This window comes from Gorilla gorilla, chromosome 7 (genome assembly GCF_029281585.2).
Source record: "Gorilla gorilla gorilla isolate KB3781 chromosome 7, NHGRI_mGorGor1-v2.1_pri, whole genome shotgun sequence".
Classification (NCBI taxonomy): Eukaryota; Metazoa; Chordata; class Mammalia; order Primates; family Hominidae; genus Gorilla; species Gorilla gorilla.
In genome coordinates, this window is record NC_073231.2 from 53,745,201 (window position 1) to 53,756,822 (window position 11,622).

General features: G+C 39.0%; 1 protein-coding gene across 1 annotated transcript in view; it reads left to right on the forward strand.

Moving 5' to 3' along the window:
* The window catches only part of VCPIP1 (valosin containing protein interacting protein 1), a 37,277-nt gene extending 26,186 nt beyond the window's left edge, over positions 1 to 11,091 (forward strand). Inside the window, exon 3 of the mRNA XM_004047118.5 lies at positions 5,969 to 11,091. Within this exon, the coding sequence (XP_004047166.1) occupies positions 5,969 to 6,840 (872 nt within the window). The 3' untranslated portion in view covers positions 6,841 to 11,091. The remainder of the gene's footprint in view (positions 1 to 5,968) is intronic.
* Positions 11,092 to 11,622: the final 531 nt, after the last annotated feature.

Here is an 11,622-nt window from a genome sequence, read left to right on the forward strand (position 1 = left end):
TGTCATATTTCCTAGAATGTTACATGTGGTATTTATCATTAAGAGGTAGTTTAGAGCTCTGGAGTTGAAACAGGATAGTTCCCTTGACCCCCGAGGGGCTTGTGAAGGGGTTGGCTTGCTTACTCAGCCCGCAGCTCTCAACCCTTCATGGGACAGGCAGCACACAGGTCAGCAGATACAGGGGCCGGGACGACTGCTTCTGGGCACCAGCAGGAGTAGAACTCTGTGCGGCCCTGCAGCAGCATCTAGGGGGGGTACCTGTGGCCCCCAGGGCCCCAGAGGGCATGTGTTAACAGTGTGGCCTTTTAGCTTTCCCCTCCACAAATAGCTTAAGTGCTTAACAGCTCATTGAAGGGTCAGGGTGACAGCCTTTTGCGCCCACCCTCTTGGTACCCAAGTTCTTCTCTGGCATCCAGGAATAATCAGGTTGCACGAACAAATTGAAGGGTGGTGAATGTGGAGGATTTTTTTGAGTGGTGGAGGTGGCTCTCAGTGGGGTGGGGAGCTGGAAAGGGGATGGACTGGAAAGGTGGTCTTCCCCTGGAGTTCAGCTGTCCCCGGCCAAACTCTTCCCTGAAGTACCCCCGTCAAGCCATCCCTCTGAAGTCAAGCTACTTTTCTCTGACATCCAGCTGTTTCTTCTCTTCTCTCGTTCTCTGCCACTCTGCCAGTCTGCTGGTCTGCCTGGGGTTTTTATGGGTACAGGATGGGGGGCAGGGCAGGCCAAAAAGCAACATTTGAGCGGAAAAACAGGAATACATGTTCTCACTTTGGGCCGCAGGTCCAGGCTTGAGGGTGGGCCTCCACTAGGGACCTTGCCCTTTTCTGCCTAATATTTCCCTGCCTCCTTTCTGTATCAGAGTCAGAACATTTGAGATCAAATTCTGGATGTATTACACTCTGACTTCTAAGTGTCAGTTTATTTGTAAAGTGGGTATGATAATGTCAGGGTGATTGTGAGGATCAAAGGAGATGGTGGATGTATAGCAGTTAGCAAATGATCTGGTACCCAATAAATACTTAGCAAATGTTTGTTGTTGTTGTTATTAGAATTCCAGCTGTTGTTCACAAAATTAAAATTCTGACTATAACACAGCCATTTGAAATGGATCATCCTCAGAAAAGTACCTTCCAAAATAGAATTTTTTCTGATATTTGTGGTAAATTTTTCTCTATATTTTTATAACAGATTCATGTGGCAAATTATTACTATTATTTTTAAGTTCGGGGTACAAGTGCAGGTTTGTTACCTAGGTAAACTTGTGTCATGGGGATTTGTTGTACAGATTATTTCATCACCCAGATATTTAGCCTAGCACCCACTTGATCCTCCCTCCTCCCACCCTCTATGCTCCGAAAGGCCCAAGTGTGTGTTGTTCCCCCTTTGTGTCCATATGTTCTCATCATGTAGCTCCCATTTATTATTATCGTCATCATCATCATCCTGTGGTCAAAGAATCAAAACATATCAAGCCCCTCTCAACCCCAGCCATTTACCTCCGTCTTCCAAAAACAGGAAAGGAGCATACATAACTCTCTTATTTTATTCAAATCCACCTTAACATATAGATGGTTACATCTACATTTGAAAAACAGTATTGCCCATTATAACTAAACTATACTATTACTATTTCTGTTCTTCATTTTTGGAAAGGTATTCTAAAATTAATTGGCTCAGGCCAGGTACGGTGGTCCATGCCTGTAATCCCAGCACTTTGCCCACCCTAGGTGGGCAGATCATTTAACATGGTGAAACCCTGTCTCTACAAAAAATGCAAAAATTTGTTGTGTATGGTGGCAGGCATCTGTAATCCTAGCTACCCAGGAGGCTGAGGCATGAGAATCGCTTGAACCTGGGAGGAGGAGGCTGCAGTGAGCCAAGATCGCACCACTGCACTCCAGCCTAGGCAACAGAGCTGAGAGCAGACACCATTTCCCCCAACCCCAGCAACACCAAAAAAAAAAAAAAGAAAAAAAGAATAAAACTAATTGGCTTAAAATATAGTAAGTTTTCGGCCAGGTGTGGTGTCTCATGCCTGTAATCCCAGCATTGTGGGAGGCCAAGGCGGACAGATGGCTTGAGCCCAGGGGTTTGAGACGAGCCTGGGCAACATGATGAAACCCTGTCTCTACTAAAAATAGAAAAATTGGCCAGGTGTGGTGGCATGTGCCCGTAGTCTCAGCTACTGGTGAGGCTGACGTGGAAGGATCACTTGAGCCCAGGAGGCTGAGGCCACGGTGAGCCATGATCACACACCACTGTACTCCAGCCTGGTTGACAGAGTGAGACCCTGTCCCCCACAAAATATATGTGTGTATATATATATATAGGGAGAGAGAGAGAGAGTTTTCTTGCAGGTTTTTGTACAGAGAAATGAAGAAATGAATGGCAAATTTAGTTTTAACTATATAATACTCAACTTTGCCTGTGTTTGAACTTTATAAAAATGGAATTATGCTGTATACCTTCTTCTATGATTTCTTTCTTTCTTTCTTTCTTTTGAGACAGGAGTCTCGCTCTGTCGCCCAGGCTGGAGTGCAGTGGTGTGATCTCGGCTCACTGCAAACTCTGCCTCCTGGGTTCACACCATTCTCCTGCCTCAGCCTCCTGAGTAGCTGGGACTCCAGGCGCCCGCCACCACGCCTGGCTAATTTTTTGTGTTTTTAGTAGAGATGAGGTTTCACCATGTTAGCCAGGATGGTCTTGATCTGCTGACCTCGTGATCCACCCGCCTTGGCCTCCCAAAGTGCTGGGATTACAGGCGTGAGCCACTGCGCCTGGCCTTTTTTTTTTTTTTTTTTTTTTTTTGAGATGGGGTTTTACTCTCAGGCTGGAGCGCAGTGGTATGATCACAACTTCTTGCAGCCTCAACCTCCCTGGCTCAAGTGATCCTTCTGCCTCAGTCTTCCAGGTTGCTGGGACTACAGGCATATGCCACTACACCCAGCTAATTTTTTAAATTTTTCGTAGAGGTGAGGTCTCCTTAGGTTGCCCAGGCTGGAACTCTTAGGCTCAAGTAGTCAATTTGCCTCTGCCTCCCCTAGTGCTGGGATTACAGGCATGAGCCCCAAACCTGGCTGACTTGTTTAGTTTAGCAACACTTTTTCAGATACATCTGTGTTGATGAGTTCAACTATAGGTTATTCATTTTCACTGCTGCATAGTATTCTGTTGTATTGTTTTTAACACAATTCATTGTTCTGCTCATGAGCTTTTGGGTAGTTTCTGGGTTTTTAATGTAAAGAATAATGTAACTATTATTTGTTACATGTATACTAATATGTATAGTATTATTTGTTACATGTATACTAATATGTATAGTATACATGTCATTAGCATATATAAGTAATGGAATTTTTGTTTTGTTTTGTTTTGAGATGGAGTCTCGCTCTGTCTCCCTGGCTGGAGTGCAATGGCACGGTCTTGGCTCACTGCAAGTTCCACCTCCTGGGTTCACACCATTCTCCTGCCTCAGCCTCCCAAGTAGCTGGGACTACAGGTGCCTGCCACCATGCTCGGCTAATTTTTTTTTGTATTTTTGGTAGAGATGGGGTTTCACTGTGCTAGCCAGGATGGTCTTGATCTCCTGACCTTGTGATCCACCCGCCTCAGCCTCCCAAAGTGCTGGGATTACAGGTGTGAGCCACCGTGCCCGGCCCTAAGTAATGGAATTGTTGATATGTGATAGAGAAATTTTAATGTGCCTTGCTTCTTAAAATTTGAATTAAAATTCGAAGGACTATATAAAATCTGAACATTCTCTCTATACCTGCCAAAAAAAACCCCTAAACAATTATGCTTAGAAGTATCACAACAGTATTTGTATTGTATTTAAAGTATATCTTTTTTTTTTTTTTTTTTCTGAGACGGAGTCTTGCTCTGTTGCCCAGGCCTCCCAAAGTGCTGGGATTACAGGTGTGAGCCACTGTGCCCGGCATATCCATTGATTTTTAAAAATATATTTTAAATTGGGGCGTTTGTTTTTTGTTTTGTTTTGTTTTTAGACAGTTTCTTGCTATCACCCATGTTGGAGTTCAGTGGCTCAGTAATAGCTCACTGCAGCCTCAAACTCCAGAGCTCAGTGATCCTCCTGCCTCAGCCTCCCAAAAAGCTGAGACTATAGGTGTATGCCATCACCCTCAGCTAACCTTTTGGTTTTTTTTTGTAGAGACCAGGGTCTTACCATGTTGCCCAGCTGGTATCAAACTCCTAGCCTTTGTTTGTTGGAAACAAACTCCAAGCGATCCTCCCGCCTCAGCCTCCCAATGTGCTGAGCCACCACGCCTGGCTGGAGTTTTTTAATAACAATATAAACGTGCAGAAACTATAGAAATGGGAAACATCACCTATCATTTAAAAATATTTGTCTTATACATACATGTTTTAGGCAAGATTGTAATCATAGTACTTATATTTGTTTCCTGCTGTTGCAGCATCATGCACATTTTACTGTATATATCAGGCATCACAGCTTCCTATCTAAATTTTTTTTTTTTGAGATGGAGTCTCACTCTGTTGCCCAGTCTGGAGTGCAGTGGCATGATCTGGGCTCACTGCAGCCTCCGCCTCTTGGGTTCAAGCATTATTTATCTGAATTTTTTTTTTTTTTAGATGGAGTCTTGTTCTGTTGCCCAGGCTGGAGTGCAGTGGTGCAATCTTGGCTCAGCACAACCTCCACCTCCTGGGTTCAAGCAATTCTCCCTGCCTCAGCCTCCTGAGTAGCTGGGACTACAGGCGCGCACCACCATGCCTGGCTAATTTTTGTATTTTTAGTAGAGATGGGGTTTCACCCTATTGGCCAGGCTGGTCTCAAACTCCTGACCTCATGATCTGCCCGCCTTGGCCTCACAAAGTGCTGGGATTACAGGTGTGAGCCACTGCGCCGGGCCTATTTATCTAAATTTTAATAGCTGCATATACTTCCAACAGGTAGATAGGAAATAATTTACTTATTTCTTGTTGAAAATTTAGATTTTTTCCATTGTTTCATTGTAAGTAATACTGTGATGAACATGTGTGGAACTATGATTCTTTCTAGGGATAGCCAAGGAAAAGCATCTCAGTAGCAATCTGGAAACACCTGCAAAACCTTTTTTTTTGAGATGGAGTCTTGCTTTGTCACCCAGGTTGGAGTATAGTGGTATAGTGGCGCCATCTCGGCTCACTGCAACCTCCGCCTCCTGGGTTCAAGCAATTCTCCTGCCTCAGCCTCCCCAGTAGCTGGGACTACAGGCTCACACACCACCATGCCCAGCTAATTTTTGTATTTTTAGTAGAGACTGGGTTTCAACATTTTGGCCAGGCTGGTCTTGAACTCCTGACCTCAAGTGATCCACCTGTCTGCCTCCCAAAGTGCTGGGATTATATGCATGAGCCACTGCACCTGGCCTCAAGCTCCATTCTTTTTTTTTTTTTTTTTTTTTTTTGAGATGGAGTTTCACTGTTATTGGCCAGGCTGGAGTGCAGTGCCGCAATCTCAGCTCACTGCAACCTCTGCCTCCTGGGTTCAAGCGATTCTCCTGCCTCAGCCTCCCAAGTAGCTGGGATTACAGGCGCCTGCTGCCATGCCCAGCTAATTTTTTGTATTCTCAGTAGAGTTGGGGTTTCACCACGTTGGCCAGGCTGGTCTCGAGCTCCTGACCTCAGGTGATCCACCTGCCTTAGCCTCCCAAAGTGCTGGGTTTACATGTGTGAGCCACTGTGTGACCTCAAGCCCCATTCTTAACTTTGCTGTTAGTTAAGATAGCAAAAAAATTTTTTTAAAAAAGATTCTCTGGGGAGAACTACTTTAGGGTCTATGGTGGTGGTTCTTTTTTGTAATACAATAAATCTGAATGAATTTTGTTTTGAAAGCTGTTATCTGTAAATTGTTATTTAAAATTCATTATTTTAACTATAATTGTCTTGACTACACTTTTATTAATACCTTAAGATTTTAATATGTTAAATATCTTTTCCCCTTTTTAGGTATGGCTGATGGCAAGCATTGTACTTTTCCACATCTGCCTGGCAAAACCTTTGTCTATAATGCTTCTGAAGATAGACTGGAATTGTGTGTGGATGCTGCAGGACATTTCCCCATTGGTCCTGATGTTGAAGATTTAGTTAAAGAGGCTGTAAGTCAGGTTCGAGCAGAGGCTACTACAAGAAGTAGGGAATCAAGTCCCTCACATGGGCTATTAAAACTAGGTAGTGGTGGAGTAGTGAAAAAGAAATCTGAGCAACTTCATAACGTAACTGCCTTTCAGGGAAAAGGGCATTCTTTAGGAACTGCATCTGGTAACCCACACCTTGATCCAAGAGCTAGGGAAACTTCAGTTGTAAGAAAGCATAATACAGGGACAGACTTTAGTAATAGTTCCACTAAAACAGAGCCTTCTGTATTCACAGCTTCTTCTAGTAATAGTGAGCTTATTCGAATAGCTCCTGGAGTAGTAACAATGAGAGACGGCAGGCAGCTTGATCCTGATTTGGTTGAGGCCCAGCGAAAAAAATTGCAGGAAATGGTTTCTTCTATTCAGGCTTCAATGGACAGGCACCTTCGGGATCAAAGTACAGAGCAGTCACCATCTGATCTTCCTCAAAGGAAAACAGAAGTTGTGAGTTCTTCTGCAAAGTCTGGGAGTCTTCAGACTGGTTTGCCTGAATCTTTTCCTTTAACTGGTGGTACTGAAAATTTGAATACAGAAACAACTGATGGCTGTGTAGCAGATGCACTGGGAGCAGCCTTTGCCACAAGGTCAAAAGCACAGAGGGGAAATTCCGTGGAGGAGCTTGAAGAGATGGATAGTCAAGATGCTGAGATGACTAACACAACTGAGCCAATGGATCACTCTTGATTTAATTAGAGGCTAATAAAGGCAGAATGTTTATTGTGAATATGTAATATTTGTTGGCTGGGCCACGTAACTTGATTAGTCATTAAAAATCTTGTACGTATATAATTCAAAGATTATATCTTGTTATTCAGTGCATGATAGCAAGTGTGTGATTGGCCATAGCTTTTAATATACTGCTGCCCAGGCTGGCTCTGAATTTCTATAAATTAGCTGTTAGATCTGCTGAGATGACTTTCTTCCATATATGTGGTTCATTGGAAGTTCTTTGTAATTTTAATTCCATGAAAGTCTTAATGTTTCCAACATGAAAATTCTCTTACTTAAATACGTTTGATTTCTGAAAAGCCTACAAATGGAGGGGAAATGAGATTTTGCTAATGTTGATGTCATCAAGGTAACCATCTCACATACTAGTGTCAAAAGGTTTATGTAAACTTGAATTTTATCTGAACTAAATTGTATCTTAAAATTCATACAATTATTTATTAGACAGTGGAATGCAAATGTTTCTATGAATGTAAACACATTCATAGAGATTTCTTGGCGAAAATATCTTGAGAATAGAATGTAACGATATAACATTTTGCTGATTTGTGCAAGATTGGGGAAAAATCTCTTCTAGATTGATGAGGTCAATGTGATTCAGTTGTGTTGCTGTCTGAGCCACAGCCAATTGTGTGTGCTCTATTAATATGTTACCATTATTTTTGATTCCTGGCTTGGTCAAGAACAACCTGATTTTTTTTTTTTTTAATCTTGCAGAAAAGTTGATTGCAAAGTGTGGTAGAAAAAGAAATAATGGTAGCAGTAGAGAATTTATAAATAAGAGTTTATCTTTATGAATGAGTTAATTGTTCTACAATTTTGATCAGTGGTATTTAAGCCTGTATATGCTAAGTGTATTTATGCCCCTTTGAGCCAAAAATTTTTTTTTTTTTTTCAGAATCCATAAGAGTTTATTTGTTGGCTTCACTTGGGTTTAGATGCAAATTTTACTGCATCACACCCTGATCAGCTGGGTATTTGCTTAGTGTATTCATCAAATCTTCAGTGCCAGTTTCCTTGAGAAGCAGCTTTCATGCTTATTCCTTAAAAACAACAGAAGAGTGTTTATCCTGAGATTGGTATTGCACTATTTTATTTTATTCTGCAAATCTGTATCCTGAAGTGTACATTTCAACCCATATTCTTCTCTGTTCACTGAAATTAAGTTGAATTTGAATGGCTGAAAGACAAAATATATGTTAATACAATCTCTTACCTAGAGCATTCAAAGCCTGGCTGTCTCTGTTTGCACATGTAACAGATGCAGAACTGTGTTTGTAATTCTAAGAAAATGTATGTCAGAAAGTATTTTATCAGATGTTTAAAAATCTCTGCCTGTTGATTCATAAGGGATATAGACAGTACTTTAACTTGTGTTTCCAGATAAGGCAGATTTTGGTCATCTTTCTGTGAAAGTATCTCTAACTGAATCCACTTCTTAAACAAACTACTCTATTTTAAATAAGGAAAGAATGGAGAATCTAGACATTTTACAGGTGTATCTGAGCAAAATATATATTTGGGTTAGTTTTTATCACATTATCACGTTTGTCTTTATATTTTATCTTCATCCTAAATTTTCTTTCTCCCTATCAAAACCGCAGGAAATTTTTAAACTTTTATATTATACACTATTTTTGCATAAAATAAGAGCTGTAGCTACCAAATACTATTTACTACTTAGTAAAGGTGGCTTCTGTGTATTAAACTACGAATTACAAATACCACTTCACTAACCACTATAATTATTTTTGGCTTTTTCAGCCACTGGAACTTTTTTTGGGGGGATTTAAATACAGGAAAACTGTTTAATCAAAAAATGCGCTGCTTTCATGTAAAATGATATAATCTTCTTTAACAAATATTTTCTTCATTGATAACTGACAGATATCTCATAGCATTAACATAAAATAACAGAAACAAACTTTATCTCCCTATTCTTACATTTAGTGCAAATTGGAATGCGTATGTGAATGTTAGAAGATGGACTTAATCTCTGACAACTTTATTAATTTCTCTAGCTACAGCAATGCTATTTAAAAGCCAGTTAGGTATGAATAGTACAGTAACAGTTTGGGTTCTCCCTTGATAAATGAATAAAAGGCTCAATTCTGATAAGTGATCAAATTTCTTGAAATTCTTTCAAATCAGCTGAAAATTTGGTTGGGGTGAATTGATGGTTTTTGAGAAGTAGGCCAGGTATCCTCACAAAGAAGTTTTAGAATAGGGTTTCTTTTAAGTTTTTAAATATCATCCTTTGTCTTTCCATATGGTTTTCATAACCAAATACATGACTATAGCATGGTTATTTTTCTAGTACTGCCATTTGTGATATAGCCACATCTTGGTGTGCAAGCTAGACATCTCAGGTAAATTTTTTTTTTTTTTTTTAGCCCTAGAGGTAACATTATAACTAAAATGCATTCCTGCAATTCTGTTTGCAGTGCTTCACTAAACATTGAAATAAAGTTGTAAATTTTTTCTTCAGTAATCCATTTTATAGGTAATCATACCAAATTTAAGTTGATGACCTAAAAGTCCAGGTAGTGTTGAAGATAGTATGTATCTAGAATACTGGTAATGAGAAATTGTTGTAAATTGAAGAAAACAAGATGCTGCCATATATTAAGATAGAATATAATTAACTCCATGAGAATGGTTACTCAGGAACTAGTTAAAGAGCAAACCCATTTCTCCCCCTTCACTCTGTTTCAGATATTTTTATTGGAAAATGTTAGGGTAGAGGCCTGAGAAAGTTAGCAAATGCTATTGACTGATATTGGCTCTGTGTCTTCCAGTGATTTTTAGTTTGGTTTTTACAGTCAAGCCTACTGCTTGCAATTAAGATATCAATCTGAAATGCATCTGTAATTCCTGGCCACAGGTCCTTATTGCCATTATTTTTAAGTATCTTCATTGGAGATGAACACTGACTTTTGCATATGGTCTCTTACCTCAGGGAAGATCACTTGCTAGCAACTCATACTACTAATGACAGGTTTTTGAGAATTGTACTGACATCACATGTTAGCTACTAAATGCAAAATGTATAAAAGTATTGTTTTATGTAGTTACCTACCAATACTGTCTGCTACTGAATAACTCTCTAAATATGTAGACCTCACTAATAACTAACCTTTAGGTAAAAAATTTACTTCTGTCATTAATTACACTTCAACTGGTCAATATAGTGGCAGCATAAAGTGTTTATTTCAGAATATCAATACAGTTTTGTCTTCATTTTTCAACAGTAATTTCAATTGGTTCATACTTAAAATACTACACAGATTTTGAGTTTTATGGTTCTCAAAGCAAGGTTTCCATCTTAAGATTTTTATAAAAACAAAGCCTTTGCAAAATTGGATGAAATTCCACCTATCTTAATGTGAATTAAAAACCACCATTTATAATAATAATAGCGCCATATTCTAAGTTGAGTAAATGTATCCTACCATTCAAGGTTATCATATAATTTAACAAAGTTGTACAACCTTAAGGCTCTTCATAGTATAAATTAATTTTTCAAACCGGAGCTGTTCACATGAAAATATTCCTTAGTAGAATGTATATTTAAGAAATAAAACAACAAAGGGGAACTATATCACCCATGTAAGTTATAGAGTTAATTACAAGTTCTACCATTCTTGATAATTCTTTGAGATGCTAAGTGTTCCAGTTCATATTTAATGATACTTAAATCGTGGGAATTTTAATGTTTGTTCCAAAATAGCAGAAATTGTAAAAATTATGAATTATTGGAGAAAATGCCATTACTTGTATATCTGACATTTAATTTTTTAATTATGGAGACTACATGCTTTTGTAGTATAATATTAATGATTATTCTCTTGTAAAAGAAAAGGAAAAATTAGTAAAGAAAAAAGTTTTAGTTGATGTTACCTGCTTGTGAGTATCAATTACTTAGTTTTTAAAATTTTAAGGTATTGCCTACTTTTCTTTAGAATGCAGAAATCTCGTCCTGAGCCCTTATTATGCCTGTGGTAGAGCAATGCAAGACTGAAAAGGTTGCCAGTATTTTCAGGCTTATTTGACTAAGAATTAGTGCCAAGAACTGGAAAGTCTACTTTTTGGAGGGAAATGATACTTAGAATTTGTAAACATAAGCAGTAATAGTGTAAATATTTAGAAAAATAGCAAGTGCTTTAACTGCTCAATAAAATAGTATAGATGTTATTTCACCCTTAAGGCACTGGCTGTTGCCCATTATTTTCCGATTTCGTGATTACTGTATATATTACATTTGAGTAATGAATAATTGGTAATAGTGTATTATAGTGTTCTACAGCACACCTTACTGTACAGTATTTGAAGTTTTCTTTTGTATCAATAATAAAACTATAAGTTAATACTGATTTTCCCCTGAAATTCTCCACATTAGCTTTTAAAGGTAATTTTATGTTCTTTAGTTTCCTGGAATTATAATGCATGAACATATAGTTCAGTTTTATAAAGAAATTCTTAAATAATAAAGTTTTCTTGTTGAACTTAAGCGGGTTATCATACAGGAATAGTGATTTTTCCCCTTAATGTAGATTTCATTGCTAGATGAAGTGGACCCAGTGAAAAAAGAGTGCGCAATTTAAAAAAAAACCAAAACAGGGTCTCACTCTGCTGCCCATGCTGGATTGCCGTGGCACGATCAGGGCTCACTGCAGCCTCAACCTCCTGGGCTCAAGTGATCCTCCCACCTCAGCCTCCTGAATAGCTGGGACTACA